The sequence below is a fragment of the Vollenhovia emeryi genome, unplaced genomic scaffold (assembly GCF_000949405.1).
Source record: "Vollenhovia emeryi isolate VEMERY1.0 unplaced genomic scaffold, V.emery_V1.0 DF940069.1, whole genome shotgun sequence".
Taxonomy (NCBI): Eukaryota; Metazoa; Arthropoda; class Insecta; order Hymenoptera; family Formicidae; genus Vollenhovia; species Vollenhovia emeryi.
The window spans coordinates 1-13,280 of NW_011966297.1; the positions used below are offsets into that span (position 1 = coordinate 1).

The window sequence follows — 13,280 nt, forward strand, 5'->3', positions numbered from 1 at the left end:
TTTGCTGCTCCTGGAGCGGTTGAGTTCCCTGTACTTGCGGTGGTGGCATGAGAGCATTCGCCGGTGTTTGAGCTTGTTCGATTTCCCAATAATAAGTGTTATCGTCGTTTACAATAGGAGTATCTTTACCAATGGAACGCATTTGATTTACATGTCTTTTCCAGGAACGACCGTCATCCAATGCTATATTGTAATGCAACTTCCCTATTCTTTTTGCAATTGTACCGAATTTCCATTTGGAGTCTTTGGTATAACTTCTACACGCCACCCTCTCTCCGCATATAAATTCTTTGTTACATGCTTGTAATTCGCTTGCTGCATTCTCTATTTGTTTATCTAGCCTTATTAAATCTAAGCGAGTGCGTAATTTCCTATTTAAGAACATTTCTGCCGGAGACTTGTTTGTGGTCGCATGTGGAGTAATTCTATATTGTAATAAGGTTTTACTTAAAACTACATTTAAATTTAATGAGTTGCAATTTGTGCGTTTTAACGCTTGCTTGAATGTCTGTACAAATCGTTCTACTTGGCCGTTCGTGGCAGGATTATATGGTGACGTGAGTTTATGTATTATGCCCTGTGATTCGAGGAATTCTTTGAATTCGACAGAAGTGAAGGTTCTGCCATTGTCAGTAACAATAATCGAAGGTATGCCATACGCTGCAAATATCTGCTGACACTTTGAAATTGTACTTCTAGCGGTAATGTCCTTCATTACATGTACTTCGGGCCATTTTGAAAATGAGTCGACCATAACCAAGAACATTTTATCCAAGAAGGGACCTGCAAAATCGAGGTGCACGCGCTGCATAGGTGCAGTAGCCGGTTGCCACGCGTGCACCGCTACTTTTGGAGGATTATTCATGTGCATTTTACAGTTTGCGCAATTCTTTACGAGTTTCTCAATGTCCCTGTCTATTCCCGGCCACCAACAGTAATTTCGGGCTAAATTTTTCATTCTTACAATTCCGAAATGTCCCGCGTGCAATTCATTTAAGATTGCTGAGCGTAGTGCTTTTGGAATGACTGTCTTAAGACCGCGCATAATTACACCGTTTTGTAAACTAAATTCTATCTGATCCAACTGGAAACGTTTTGATCGATGAATCTGGTTTCCCTTTTCCAATGCTTGCAATAATTCTGACAATTCTTCATCCTTTTTTGTTTCTATTGCAATTTTATTTACAGTTATTGGAAGTGTCTCCATTAACCCCAATTGAAAAGCATCTACTACATCGGCCCTTGAATCTTGTTGACTCACTGGTAATCTAGATAAGCAATCCGCATTTGTGTGCTGTTCGGATTTCCTGTATTGGATGTCGTAATTGAACCCTTGAAGGAATATTGCGTAATGCTGCATCCGCATTGCCGAATAGATAGGTAAACTTTTTACGGGCGAAAATATTTGTACCAATGGACGATGGTCCGTTATCAAGGTGAACTTATTTCCATAGAGAAATTGAAAGTACCTTTTTACTCCGAAAATTATCGCGTAAGCCTCTTTATCTATCTGTGAATACTTTAATTGAGTATTGGAAAATGCCTGAGAGGCGTATTGTATTACCCTCTCTGACCCATCCGGGTATCTATGAGATAACACCGCGCCTACTCCATACGGACTGGCATCCGTAGCTAAAATAATAGGTAGTTTTGAATTGAAGTGTACTAGTACTTTATTACTCACGAAAGCGTCTTTCGCTTTTTTAAAAGCACGCTCACATTCTTGCGTCCAACGAAATGGAGTATTTTTACTTAATAATTTATTCAGAGGTTGCAAAATAGTACTCAAGTGTCGTATGAATTTACCGTAATAGTTTATCATCCCTGTAAATGCGCGAACTTCTGTCACGTTTGTAGGGCGAGGCATGTTTTTAATAGCTTCCATCTTATGTTTTTCTTTGTGAAGGCCCTCCTGATCTAAGGTGTATCCGCAATAACTAACCTTACTTAATAAGAATTCGGATTTTTCCCAATTTAACTGTATATTATGTTTACGCAATCTACGCAATACTTCCTCCAGTCGGGCTAAATGTATTTCATCGGATTCTCCCGTGACAATAATATCGTCAATAAACACGGCTACACCGTCGATGCCTTGCAAAATATTTTCAATTTCTCGCTGCCAGATCGCCGGCCCGGGGGCTATACCGTACATGAGTCTGTTTACCTTATACAGACCCTTACAAGTACTCAAGGTCAACAGCTCACGATCTTCCGGAGCGATTTCTAATTGAAGATATGCTTGCTTCACATCTATTTTCGAAAATTTGACTCCGTGTGCTAATTTTGTAAATAATTCGTCTGTAGTTGGAAGCGGATGGTTATCAATAATAAGATGCGGATTTACCGTGACTTTATAATCACCACATATCCGTACACTACCATCGCGCTTCAATATGGGAACTATCGGAGTTGCCCATCGGGAGGTCGTAATCTTTTCAATAATGTTCGCGGACTCTAGGTTATCTAATTCCTGTTCCACTAACGTTTTCAATTTAAACGGTATAGGTCGTGCTCTCACGAATGCGGGCACAGCATCTGGTTTCAGTGTTAATTTTGCCTGAACGCCAACAATCGCGGACAATTTCGAAGTAACTGTTTTTTTTAGATCATTCAACAGCCGTTGTAGTTTGCCTGGTAGGTTGCCCGTGGAATTTACCGATATTGTATTCATATCAGCCTTTGTAAGTAGGAAACCAGTTTCATCCGATAATTGTCGTATCCATTCTCTACCGAGTAATGGTTTCCTTTCGCTATTTACTAAGTATATGTTTAATCTCTTTTCCTTTGACTTAAACTTAACGAGTACTGTTATGAATCCTACGCTACGTAATGTACGATTGCAATACGAAATTAATTGTAAGTTTGTAGAATGTATAGCCGTTCCCCGAAAAAGGCGTGCTGCTTCGTACTTGCTCATGACCGTTACTGCCGCTCCACTATCTACTTCGAACTTAACTTGTTTTTCGTTTACCTCGAGTGTAACTAGAAATTTGTCTCTGTAATTTACCTGTTCTAGCTGCAAAATTTCTTCTAACTGATTGGCAGTAGAGCTTTTTCCGAAACAGACGCTTCGTATATGACCCTGCTTACCACAGCCGTGGCAACGAACATCCCGGGATATTGTACATTTGGTAGCCAAGTGTGGCTTACCGCACCTGAAACATTTTATATTAGTTTTTGCATCTAACTTAGAACGCGAGGTCGATGGCTGCTTGCCGGATTCCATAGCTCGCTGCTTCGGTCGTTTGTCCGTAGAATTCTTGTTCGTGGATTTCTTACCCGCCTTCAAATACTCGATACTGGCCTGAGTTGTACTCGCTCCGTCCGCCTTCATTTGCTCCGAGCTTTTCTCGGATAATTCCATGGTGACTGCGACACGCACTGCTTCATCGAAGGTTAAGTCCTTCCTCTCCAAAAGACGTGCTTAAGTCTCCTTATTTATTAGTCCGAATACTAATTGATTTCTGAGAGCCTTCTTGAGATACTCGCCGAAGTTACAGTAGATGCTCAGCTTGTGTAACGCCGCTACGAACTGCTGCACCGTTTCTCCCTCCGCCTGCTTGCGTTGATGAAACTTGTAGTTTTCCGCGATTTCCAACGGCGCCGGTGCGTAGAACTCCTCCAGTTTTTGCACTAGCGCATCGTAGGTTTGCGTGAACGGGTCGGCGGGGTCCAGTCGGTCGCATAGAATGTCGAAGGCCAACGGTCCCACGTAATGGAGCAAGTATGGCACACGTGCTGCGTCCGTGATCCCGAACACCAAGAAGGCGCCTTGCAGGCGTTGTAGCCAACGTCTCCACGTCGTCGTGCCCGGATCGAACGCTTCGATGGCGAACGATCCTAAAATCGCCGGCTTCGTCTCTGGAGCTGCCGGTAGATTGTCCAACGGCATTTTAGTGCACAACCCCCGAGCAGGGAAGGAATCTCTTCCAGTGTGTAGTAGCTTCGGAAGTCAGTGGCTGTATTTGTCGCGTGTACGTTAGTCCCGCGCCGAACACGTGCAATGTCGGCTCCGCGCAATGCCCCTCGCGGTACCTCTCACGACGATCCCATCCTCGTCGCCAATTTGTTGTGTATGGGCACCGGGATCGGTGTGTAAGGAGGCGAAGACTCGGTGAAGGGTCACGTTCACTACCACGAGTTTTATTTGAGAGAGACTACACCTTTCTGGGTCCAAGGATCGGCAAGGAATGCCCCTGCTCCGATCCGCGGAATCACGCGCGTACCGTGCTCGGCTCGCAGCGCACGCGCTCTTGCCTATATACGCGTGTACCACTAGCGCGCTCGCGTAAGCACACGCACCCTTATGTACATATATATACATATATCTATATATAACAATAATTAAGAAAGATCCTACAAAAAAACTAATCAGTAATCTACATAGTTTATTAGTAGAATGGAAGAAATCGAATTACATCGACAATTCGATTTATAAAAGACTCAATTGTACAGATGGCACACTACCAAGAGCATACGGTCTACCTAAGATACACAAACAAGATTGCCCACTCCGCATAATTGTCTCTTCAGTAGACAGTCCACTCTATGCCTTTTCGGTTTTTTTACATAATATCATTAAATTATCTATTCCTAAACCAGAGAGTCACATCCTCAATAGCTTCGATCTAGTCAACAAACTTAATGGACTACATATCCAAGAAACACATGACCTGATCTCATTAGATGTAGTATCCCTCTTCACTAATATACCTTTGAACCTAGCAGAGGAGAGTATCGCAAACAGATGGACATACATATCCGATAACTGCTCGATTCCTCGCGACGAATTCTTAAGAGCTATTCGCATGGTACTGAAATCGACTTATTTTTCCTTCAATTTCATAATCTATCAACAGACTTTTGGCACACCCATGGGGTCTCCGTTGTCACCAATCATTGCAGACATCACTATGCAGGACTTAGAGTGCAAAGCGATGGAGACTCTCAGATTTAGGCCCTTGTTTTATATAAGATACGTAGACGATATCGCTATGTCGGTCCCCTCCGCCATGAAATCTTCAACGGTTAAAATCTTCAACTCCTTCCATCCGAGACTACAATTCACCATGGAGGAGGGAACAGACAGAAAATTGAATTTCCTTGACACAACAATTAACATTAGAGACAACCACATAGAATTCGACTGGTACCAGAAACCTACACACTCCGGTAGATATTTAAATTTTGACTCTGCTCACCCTCTTTATCATAAAAAAGGTACTATAATCTGCTTAATCGATCATGCACTATTACTTTCACATCCAAGATACCATCAAAAGAATCTAGAGCATGTTATCAACACCTTATTACAAAACAACTATCCTCTTCCTCTTATCTTCAATACCCTCAACAGAAGGTTAAAAACTTTTTTAAAAAATCAGAATGCGATACACATAGACAATAACACAGTTAACACAGCTACCAAAAAATTCTTCAACATACCGTTCATTCCCAGATTCTCCCATCAATTTAAGCAAGTTCTCCAAGATCTTAATACGTCTCTTTCATTCACCAGTATGAACAAACTGAGTTGTGTTATCAAAGCATATAAAGATCCTCTTCCTAAAATTGCTAAAAAAAATGTAGTGTATAAAATCTCTTGCAAAGACTGTGACGCTTCGTATGTAGGCCAAACAGGTAGATTATTAAATACGAGAACTAAAGAACATCGCAATCACATTAACAGAAATACCCAACAACAGTCAGTAATTACTGAACACAGACTCTTAGGCCATGAATTTGATTGGGACAACGTTGACATTCTAGATAGAGAGACATTTTTATACAAACGACTAATTTCTGAAATGATTCATATAAAAAGACAAAAGTCTAGACTTAATTTACAGACCGACACTGATCTTTTAAATACATATGACCACATTATTGACAACATGGATGATATTTAAAAATTTGACACTAACATAGTTACATTACCAACTCAAATAATGTTATGGCAATCCTGCTACACCGAATTGACTTATATCTTCGCGTTACCACCAGTCATTGTCAATTGTTATTTACCACTCGTCGTGACTGTCCTCTCTTAATTTGGGTGAGTTATCACATTTTAAATTGTAACGAATAATTTAACGAAATAGATTCTTAATCTTTTAGAATTATCAATTATACAAATCGCACTCTTTACTTGGCAAACACCAGTTCAAAGATAAAATTTCGTTGACAATAGATGACAGTCGTGTTAACAGTGGTATCAAATTAAGTCTAATTATTTATAATCAGGTAAAAATCACTACATTGTAAAAAATTCATATTAATAGTTTGTAACATCGCTTAATCATACTTTGTATCTTATCTTTTATCCCAGCTTCACTGAGGATGACCCAAAAACGGGTCGAAACGTTTGGATCTTTTTAATAAAGTGTGTTTTTTCAAAAAAACATCGATAATTTCGTACGGACACCTGCTGGAGGCTCGCATTGGCCGTTTCTCCCTACCTACCTTTTTTTTTGATCATGATTACGCGTCCATTTCTGAGATAACTTTTAATAATTATCTTGATGATATTATCAGTTATATTAGTGGGTTTGTCGTGAAAACAATTAATAAAAAAATTAATTGCAACATTTGTAAAAAGTTTAATTACTAAGAAAGATGAACAGCCAGTGTCGTTACTTCAGCGTAGAAAAAGTTATGGAAATTTAATTTCTGCATCCAAAGATGTAATATGTATCTGTAAAATAGCTGAAAAAACTGTGCTACATTATAAATATAATTTAAATACTCAAAATATTTTGCAACAAATGAGTAACAGTGCGCTTCATTTACTTCCTATAAATGACTTGTTTTTAGATAATGAGCATATGTTTGATCAAGTGCCATTAGCAGATCATCGTAATCAACTTATACGATTAATATTACGTCAGTATTTTCAGATACGTTTACATCACGAAACAACTTCTGTACAAGAAACTATAATTCGTATAAGATCAAAAAATACCAAATTAGTTTTATTTCAGGGTCAATAGATTTCATAAGCTTTTATTATTGCGATCAGACATATCTACGAGGGTTGTCCGTAAAATAAGGTCTCCAAGGCGCTGGAATCGCGAGGAACGCTTTAACGCAAGATCCGGCAATACTGGCGTGTAGCTTGTTTCCTCGCCTACAAATCCCGACCACTCCGAGCTTTCTGCGACGCTCGGTTTTTGTTTGGCAGCCGTTCGCGATGGAGCTTCCACTCGCCGCTACCGCCAGATGTGAGTTACGTTCTGTGACTCGTTTTTTGTGTGCCAGAGAAACTACGCCTATAGAAATTCATCGTCAATTATGTGAAGTGTATGGACATCAAAAACGTGCAAAAATGGTGCAGAGAGTTTAAAAACGGACGTACAGACGTCCATGATGAACAGCGTGCCGGACGGCCATCGAATTCGGACGAAATGATTGCAAAAGTGGAGAAGATAATGCTTGAAGATCGACGGGTGACGATTCGGGAGCTGTGCGAATTGATCCCTGATGTCAGTGTTACCACAGTATAACCAGTGGTTATACGCACAGCTCCCGAATCGTCACCCGTCGATCTTCAAGCATTATCCTCTCCACTTTTGCAATCGTTTCGTCCGAAATCGATGGCCGTCCGGCACGCTGTTCATCATGGACGTCTGTACGTCCGTTTTTAAACTCTCTGCACCATTTTCGCACGTTTTTGATGTCCATACACTATTGTCCATACACTTCACATAATTGACGATGAATTTCTATAGGCGTAGTGTCTCTGCCACACAAAAAACGAATCACAGAACGTAACTCACATCTGGCGGTAGCGGCGAGTGGAAGCTCCATCGCGAACGGCTGCCAAACAAAAACCGAGCGTCGCAGAAAGCTCGGAGTGGTCGGGATTTGTAGGCGAGGAAACAAGCTACACGCCAGTATTGCCGGATCTTGCGTTAAAGCGTTCCTCGCGATTCCAGCGCCTTGGAGACCTTATTTTACGGACAACCCTCGTATATGCATTTTAATACATTTTATTTTCTAATAAGCCAAAGATTTTAATATATTTTCGAGCAATATAAAAACCGTTAAGTAATATTTAAGTTTATAAAAAATTATATTTTCTTTCTTATACTGTGCAAACGTATATGTATTTATATATCTACATGGATATACATGTACATGTACTTTTGTTTATTTAAAATACAAATACATATACTTTTTACTAAAGACAGTAAAGACTATCACAAAGTGTTAAGTATGTTTAAATAAGTTTACATATATACATACGGTTTTTGTGTTTATCAAAATGTTGCTTTGTTAGCATTCCACGCACTAATTACCGCATTTGTACTCCCAATGCCCAATTTACTTCTTTGTTAATTTTTACCTTTTCGAGTCATATAGGAATTTTTATATTTTAAATATGTAATATTTATGTTTATAAGAAATAAAAGTCTCACGTTGCGAGAGGTTATTTTAGCTCCATTAATTTTTTCATATTCATTTGTATTCTTTTATTTCTTCCTTACAGAAACGTCTTCGACTCTTTATGCTATATAATGCAATTAATTGGTAAAAATTCTCTTAAACACATAATGCACTTATGTTTTGAGGTTATTGAAGCTACTAAAGCTGCGCATACTGGTGCGCAGGTGACGTCTTAGACCACGCCCACTAGAGGAAGACAGATACCCAAATAAATTGGTGTTGTCCTTTTCCCTCAGGAGGACATCCCCCACTACCTCATAAGCAGTCTATCTTTTATATGTCTTGCGACGATTTTTCTCTTCTTCTCGAGTTTCCGTCCTCCCGTTACACGCGGACGGACGGGTGTTGCCGTCCCGCTCTCGCTGTCGCGCGCGGGTCTTAGACGAAGGGGCGCGCCGACGACGGGGAGTGTGGTCGCCGGGCGCGAGAAGCGCGGGATACGGACGGATCGGGTCGTCGGCAAAAACCAAGGGAAATAAGGATAACGCGCCGGAAAGGAGCGGGATCTCGGTAGCTCCGCGCGTACCGTGCCGCGAGCCGAGAACTCCACGCGAAAAATGAAGATTGGGCGCCAGACGCGGTCTTTCACGCGTCACGTCGCGAAATCCGCGAAATCGCACGAACGGGATGGAGCGGCCCTCGTCACGGGCAGGCTAGCTCGCCTAACGGCAGAGGGGCGGGGCGGTGGTTGCCACTAAAGATTCCAGAGGCTACGGGACTCAAGAAATTCACGCGACGGACGAAACACACGGAGAGAGACGTACACGAAAAGAAACGCAGAAAAATAATGTAAATAAATTTGGGTTTAATATAAGGCGGCGTTAACACGCCGGTTGAGTGGCCGCTATAACGGGCGGCGTCGCTGGCGACAATATATAATACAGGCCCCGAGATCGGGGGAACAGCTCGCCGCGATACTCTCTGCGACACGGAACCATCCGGCGCGAACTCAACGGCAGAAATGATCCATACGCGATAAACCCTGCTCGGACGACACGGACGCACTTGACAGGAATTTTCTCGCGAACGGTACGAATACCGTCACACACGCAACACTCGGCCGGGGCGCTTTGCCCGCGAGACTGGGTACTCGGGCCGACGGATCGGCCCGTCTTACAACGACGTGCAAAACGTAACTTCCGCCGGGCAGGCCCCGACGGCCAACTACGGCGAGCCTTTCGCTCGCTCCCGGCCGCGCCGGCCGCGCTGGTCGGCAGGGGATCCCGCTCCGGACGCGCCGTTCTCGCGAAACCCGCCACCGACAACGGCGGAAGCGGCACGGGGTATCGCAAACACTCTCTCAGCCGCTCGCACTTCCTCGGTCGTCGCGACTCTACGGCGACGTTCCTTCACGCCGCGCATGCACGCGACACTCCCGCGGCATGCGTACCCCGCGTGGTCTCGCGCAACGCAAACCTCGCGCCGCGAATCTCCAGAGCGACCGGCTCTACTCCGCGCGACCGCGACCCTTGGCTCGAACACGCTCACACACACACACACACTCTCTCACGCGGGGCCTGTGCCCTGCAGGCTCCGGGGTAACCGCGGTTGCTTGTCGCCGCGACCGGGACACCAAAAAAAACTCTCAAGCCGACGGGCCGTAGCCCGGGCGACACCAAGCGCGAAATTTTCCCGGCGGCGACAGAACAACCCGGGCCCGGACGCAATCGCACGGGGCGAAACGGACGGAGGAGGATCTCACCGGCACCTCGGCTCTCCCGGGATCGGCAGGCGGCAACGGCTCGTCCTGGGCTCGCGCGGGAACTCGCACTCCTTGGCGGGAAAACGGCGGTAGCGGTAGACCGGGGTCCTCACTCTTACAAATCCGGCAACAGGCTGGCTCCGAATTTTCCGCGATCGCGGATCGATAGTTCGAGCCCCCCCCCCCCGCGCGGCTGCTCGCACGAGGCGCGTGCCCCGCGGCCAATCGCGCGACGGCACGCGACAACGCCGGCAGCGATATTCTCACGATCGGGCGCAGGTGCCCACGGTATCGCCAAAATTTCCTCGCGTTCCCTCGATAGGGCTGTCGCAGCGGCTCCCCCGCTGACGCCCCTCAGGTATCGTGCCACGGGCACTGGGCTCCTTCCTCCCGGCTCGCTGCTCCGCGCGCTCCGTTCCCGCTCCGCACGCCTCTCCACCGTGCTCGCCGCGGAATTTGTCCATTAGTCGGGCCTCTCGTCTTTCCTCCGCCCTCGCGTCCATCCGTCCTCACACGCTCGTGTTCATCATACAAAAAAAAACAAAATAATCAGCCATACGTCGGAATTTCCGAGTAACGGTCGCCTCTCTGGAGACTGCGGCACGGTTTTCCCTAATCGCGGCCTGTTGCCCTGAGGGAGGAACCCGGTGGACGCGCACGCGGGACGGCAACGTCACAGTCTATGTATTTGTATGTGTGTACGGAACCACAATCTAGATCAAGACAGGAATAATTTTTACATCTCTCAACGAATTCTTTCCTGAAACATTTGGTACAATGACAGAATGCGTAACCAAAATGTTATGTTTAACCATAAATCATTAAAATATCTTACCGTGAGCCATAGCATGCCATTGTATTGTAACTTTTCTGAAAACAGCAGCAGCAAAATAATGACAAAAGCCAAATAGAACGACAAGAACAAAACTAAACGACAAAAGCTGAGGACAGAAATTAAGACAAAATCATCTGAGATCGTCTATGCTATAAGGTTATAGCGGGTGCACACACTTTTGTATGAGTGCATAAGGCCGGGTCTACAAAAGATGTAAGCCTTAATGGCTCATTCAGACTCTCACTTTCTGACGTAATAAAACGCAGAACATTCGCTCATACTTGACGCCGACTGAACGTATTTTTAAATAACTCCTATATGCAATCGTTATACGCTATACGCAATACAAAACTTTACTTGTTATTACTTTGTCAATTTAGGTACTACTATTTTTGTTGCTGAGAGAATTTAAAAGTTTTTAATTTGTTGCTCGCTATTTATAGTAATAAACTGACTGAGAGTGTGGCTGTGCTAGAACATACCTAAGAGTAAAGTACTCTTACATACAATTTGTTACTCGGTCAAGTTTGTTACTAAATTCTTTTTCGATTTAGTTGCTCGAAAGATATACAAGTTTTCAATTTGCCTTGTTGTTTACTGCAATAATACGTATTTACGTATTAAATATACGTAGTTTACTGCAAATATAATGCTGCTATACGTAGCAACACGTGCATAGATCTTTATTGTATACGTGTGTCACAGGCCGGATTCTATCAGCAAAACGTGAAACAAAAATTATAACTATAAAGATAAAATATATATTTATCACATGATACATATATTAATAATATTATAATATTAATATTTAAAACAAATATTAAAATGACACTAAAATTACGTACTTGTATGTATGTATCTTTATTCCCTTGCGGGGTACATTGCGGACCTCCGCTCCGCTTACATATTTATCCGCTTTTTTGCACGCTCGCGAGAGAGAGAAACGCACTCAATCATTCTTTCATCCATTCATTCATTCATACCTGGGACCTCCGTTTCCGTCGCCTTCTTCACTCTCACTCTTCTCACACTCCTCCCCCTCCCCTACTATTCCCACCCCTCTCCATTCTTCTATTTTCCTCATCCATTCCTCACCTCCTCCCTCTTCTCCTAAAATTTCCTCTACCATATCTCTCCAACCCTTCTCCCTTCCCCAATCCGTACATTCCTCCCAAATGTGTTCCCATGTTTCCTCTTCCCTTCCACATACCCTGCACTTCCTATTCTCCTCTTCTTCCCAATATCTATTGCTTCTTATCTCTTCTCCTAGTCTGAACGTCGCTACCCTCTGCCATCTCTTTTCTTTCCAACCTTTTTTCAAATATCCCGGAATCCCTTTTCCTTTTATCCAACTGTACCACACATTTGATCTTGATTTCTCTATCTTTCCCCATCTTTCCTCTTCTTGCCACCTTTTCTCTCTTCTTACTATCTCCTCTCCCCTCATTTCGCCCTCCTCTCTCATCCTCTCTACCTCCTCTATCTTCCACCCCTTTTCTTCATAAAACTCCCTTCTCTCCCTTTCACATTCTCCTACCACTTTTCCTCTCCTTGCTTTTTCCCTCCACTCTTCCCAGCACCATCTTGCTATTTCCCCTCCTCGTCCCTCTCCCAATTTCCTCTCATACCCCCAAGCTCTCATCCCCGCTCTCCCCCTCATTTTCTCTCTCATTAATTCTTCCCTTACCAGGTACCCTGGTGTCCTCCAACCTACACCATTTATCCATCTCAGACACCTATAATGTATCCTCTCGACCTCCTCTCTCTCCCTCCAACCCCATATCTCTACTCCATAACTCATTACCGTCCATACTAGTTTGTCGAACAACCACAGCCTTCTCGCCCAATCATCCCTAAACCTTCTTTTCCCTATCCCCCATACCTCCCTCATCACTGCCGCCCCTTTTCTTACCCTCTCCTTCAAGTGTTCCTTACATTTTCCGTTTGCCATCATTACATACCCTAAGTACTTGTACTTCTTCACTTCCTCCAATTTCTTCCCTTTCCATTTCCATATTACATTTTTCCATCTCCCACCTCCCTTCCTACACCTCATCACCTTTGTTTTCTTCACATTTACTTCCAACCCCTTCTCCTCCATATACTTTTCCAACCCTTCTATCATCTTTTTCATTCCCCCCTCGTTTTCCGCTATTACTGCTACGTCGTCCGCATACGCCAATGTCCATATTTTCTTCCCTCCTATCTTTATCCCCCCCCCATCCCTCTCTTTCCATTACTTCATCCATGTCTGTTAACATTAATGTGAACAGACATGAACTCAACGGGCATCGC

The 13,280-nt window shown here is 43.7% G+C and overlaps 3 protein-coding genes and 1 pseudogene across 3 annotated transcripts; 1 reads left to right on the forward strand and 3 right to left on the reverse strand.

Moving 5' to 3' along the window:
- Positions 1-34: 34 nt before the first annotated feature.
- LOC105556379 (uncharacterized protein K02A2.6-like) lies at positions 35-3,367 on the reverse strand (the record flags this gene model as incomplete). The annotated part of the gene is made up of 1 exon (XM_012003466.1): positions 35-3,367. A coding segment is annotated over exon 1 (3,333 nt), but the record flags the coding sequence as incomplete, so codon positions are not given.
- Positions 3,368-4,006: 639 nt separating this feature from the next.
- Positions 4,007-7,505, forward strand: LOC105556380. The gene is made up of 4 exons (XM_012003467.1): positions 4,007-4,094; positions 4,459-5,711; positions 6,121-6,246; positions 7,278-7,505. The coding sequence occupies exons 1-4, from the start codon at positions 4,007-4,009 to the stop codon at positions 7,503-7,505; spliced, it is 1,695 nt and encodes a 564-aa protein (XP_011858857.1).
- On the reverse strand, positions 7,498-8,110 carry LOC105556378 (annotated as a pseudogene).
- A 3,848-nt stretch (positions 8,111-11,958) lies between these two features.
- On the reverse strand, positions 11,959-13,110 carry LOC105556381 (putative golgin subfamily A member 6-like protein 6). Its single transcript, XM_012003468.1, has one exon. The coding sequence runs from the start codon at positions 13,108-13,110 to the stop codon at positions 11,959-11,961; it is 1,152 nt and encodes a 383-aa protein (XP_011858858.1).
- Positions 13,111-13,280: the final 170 nt, after the last annotated feature.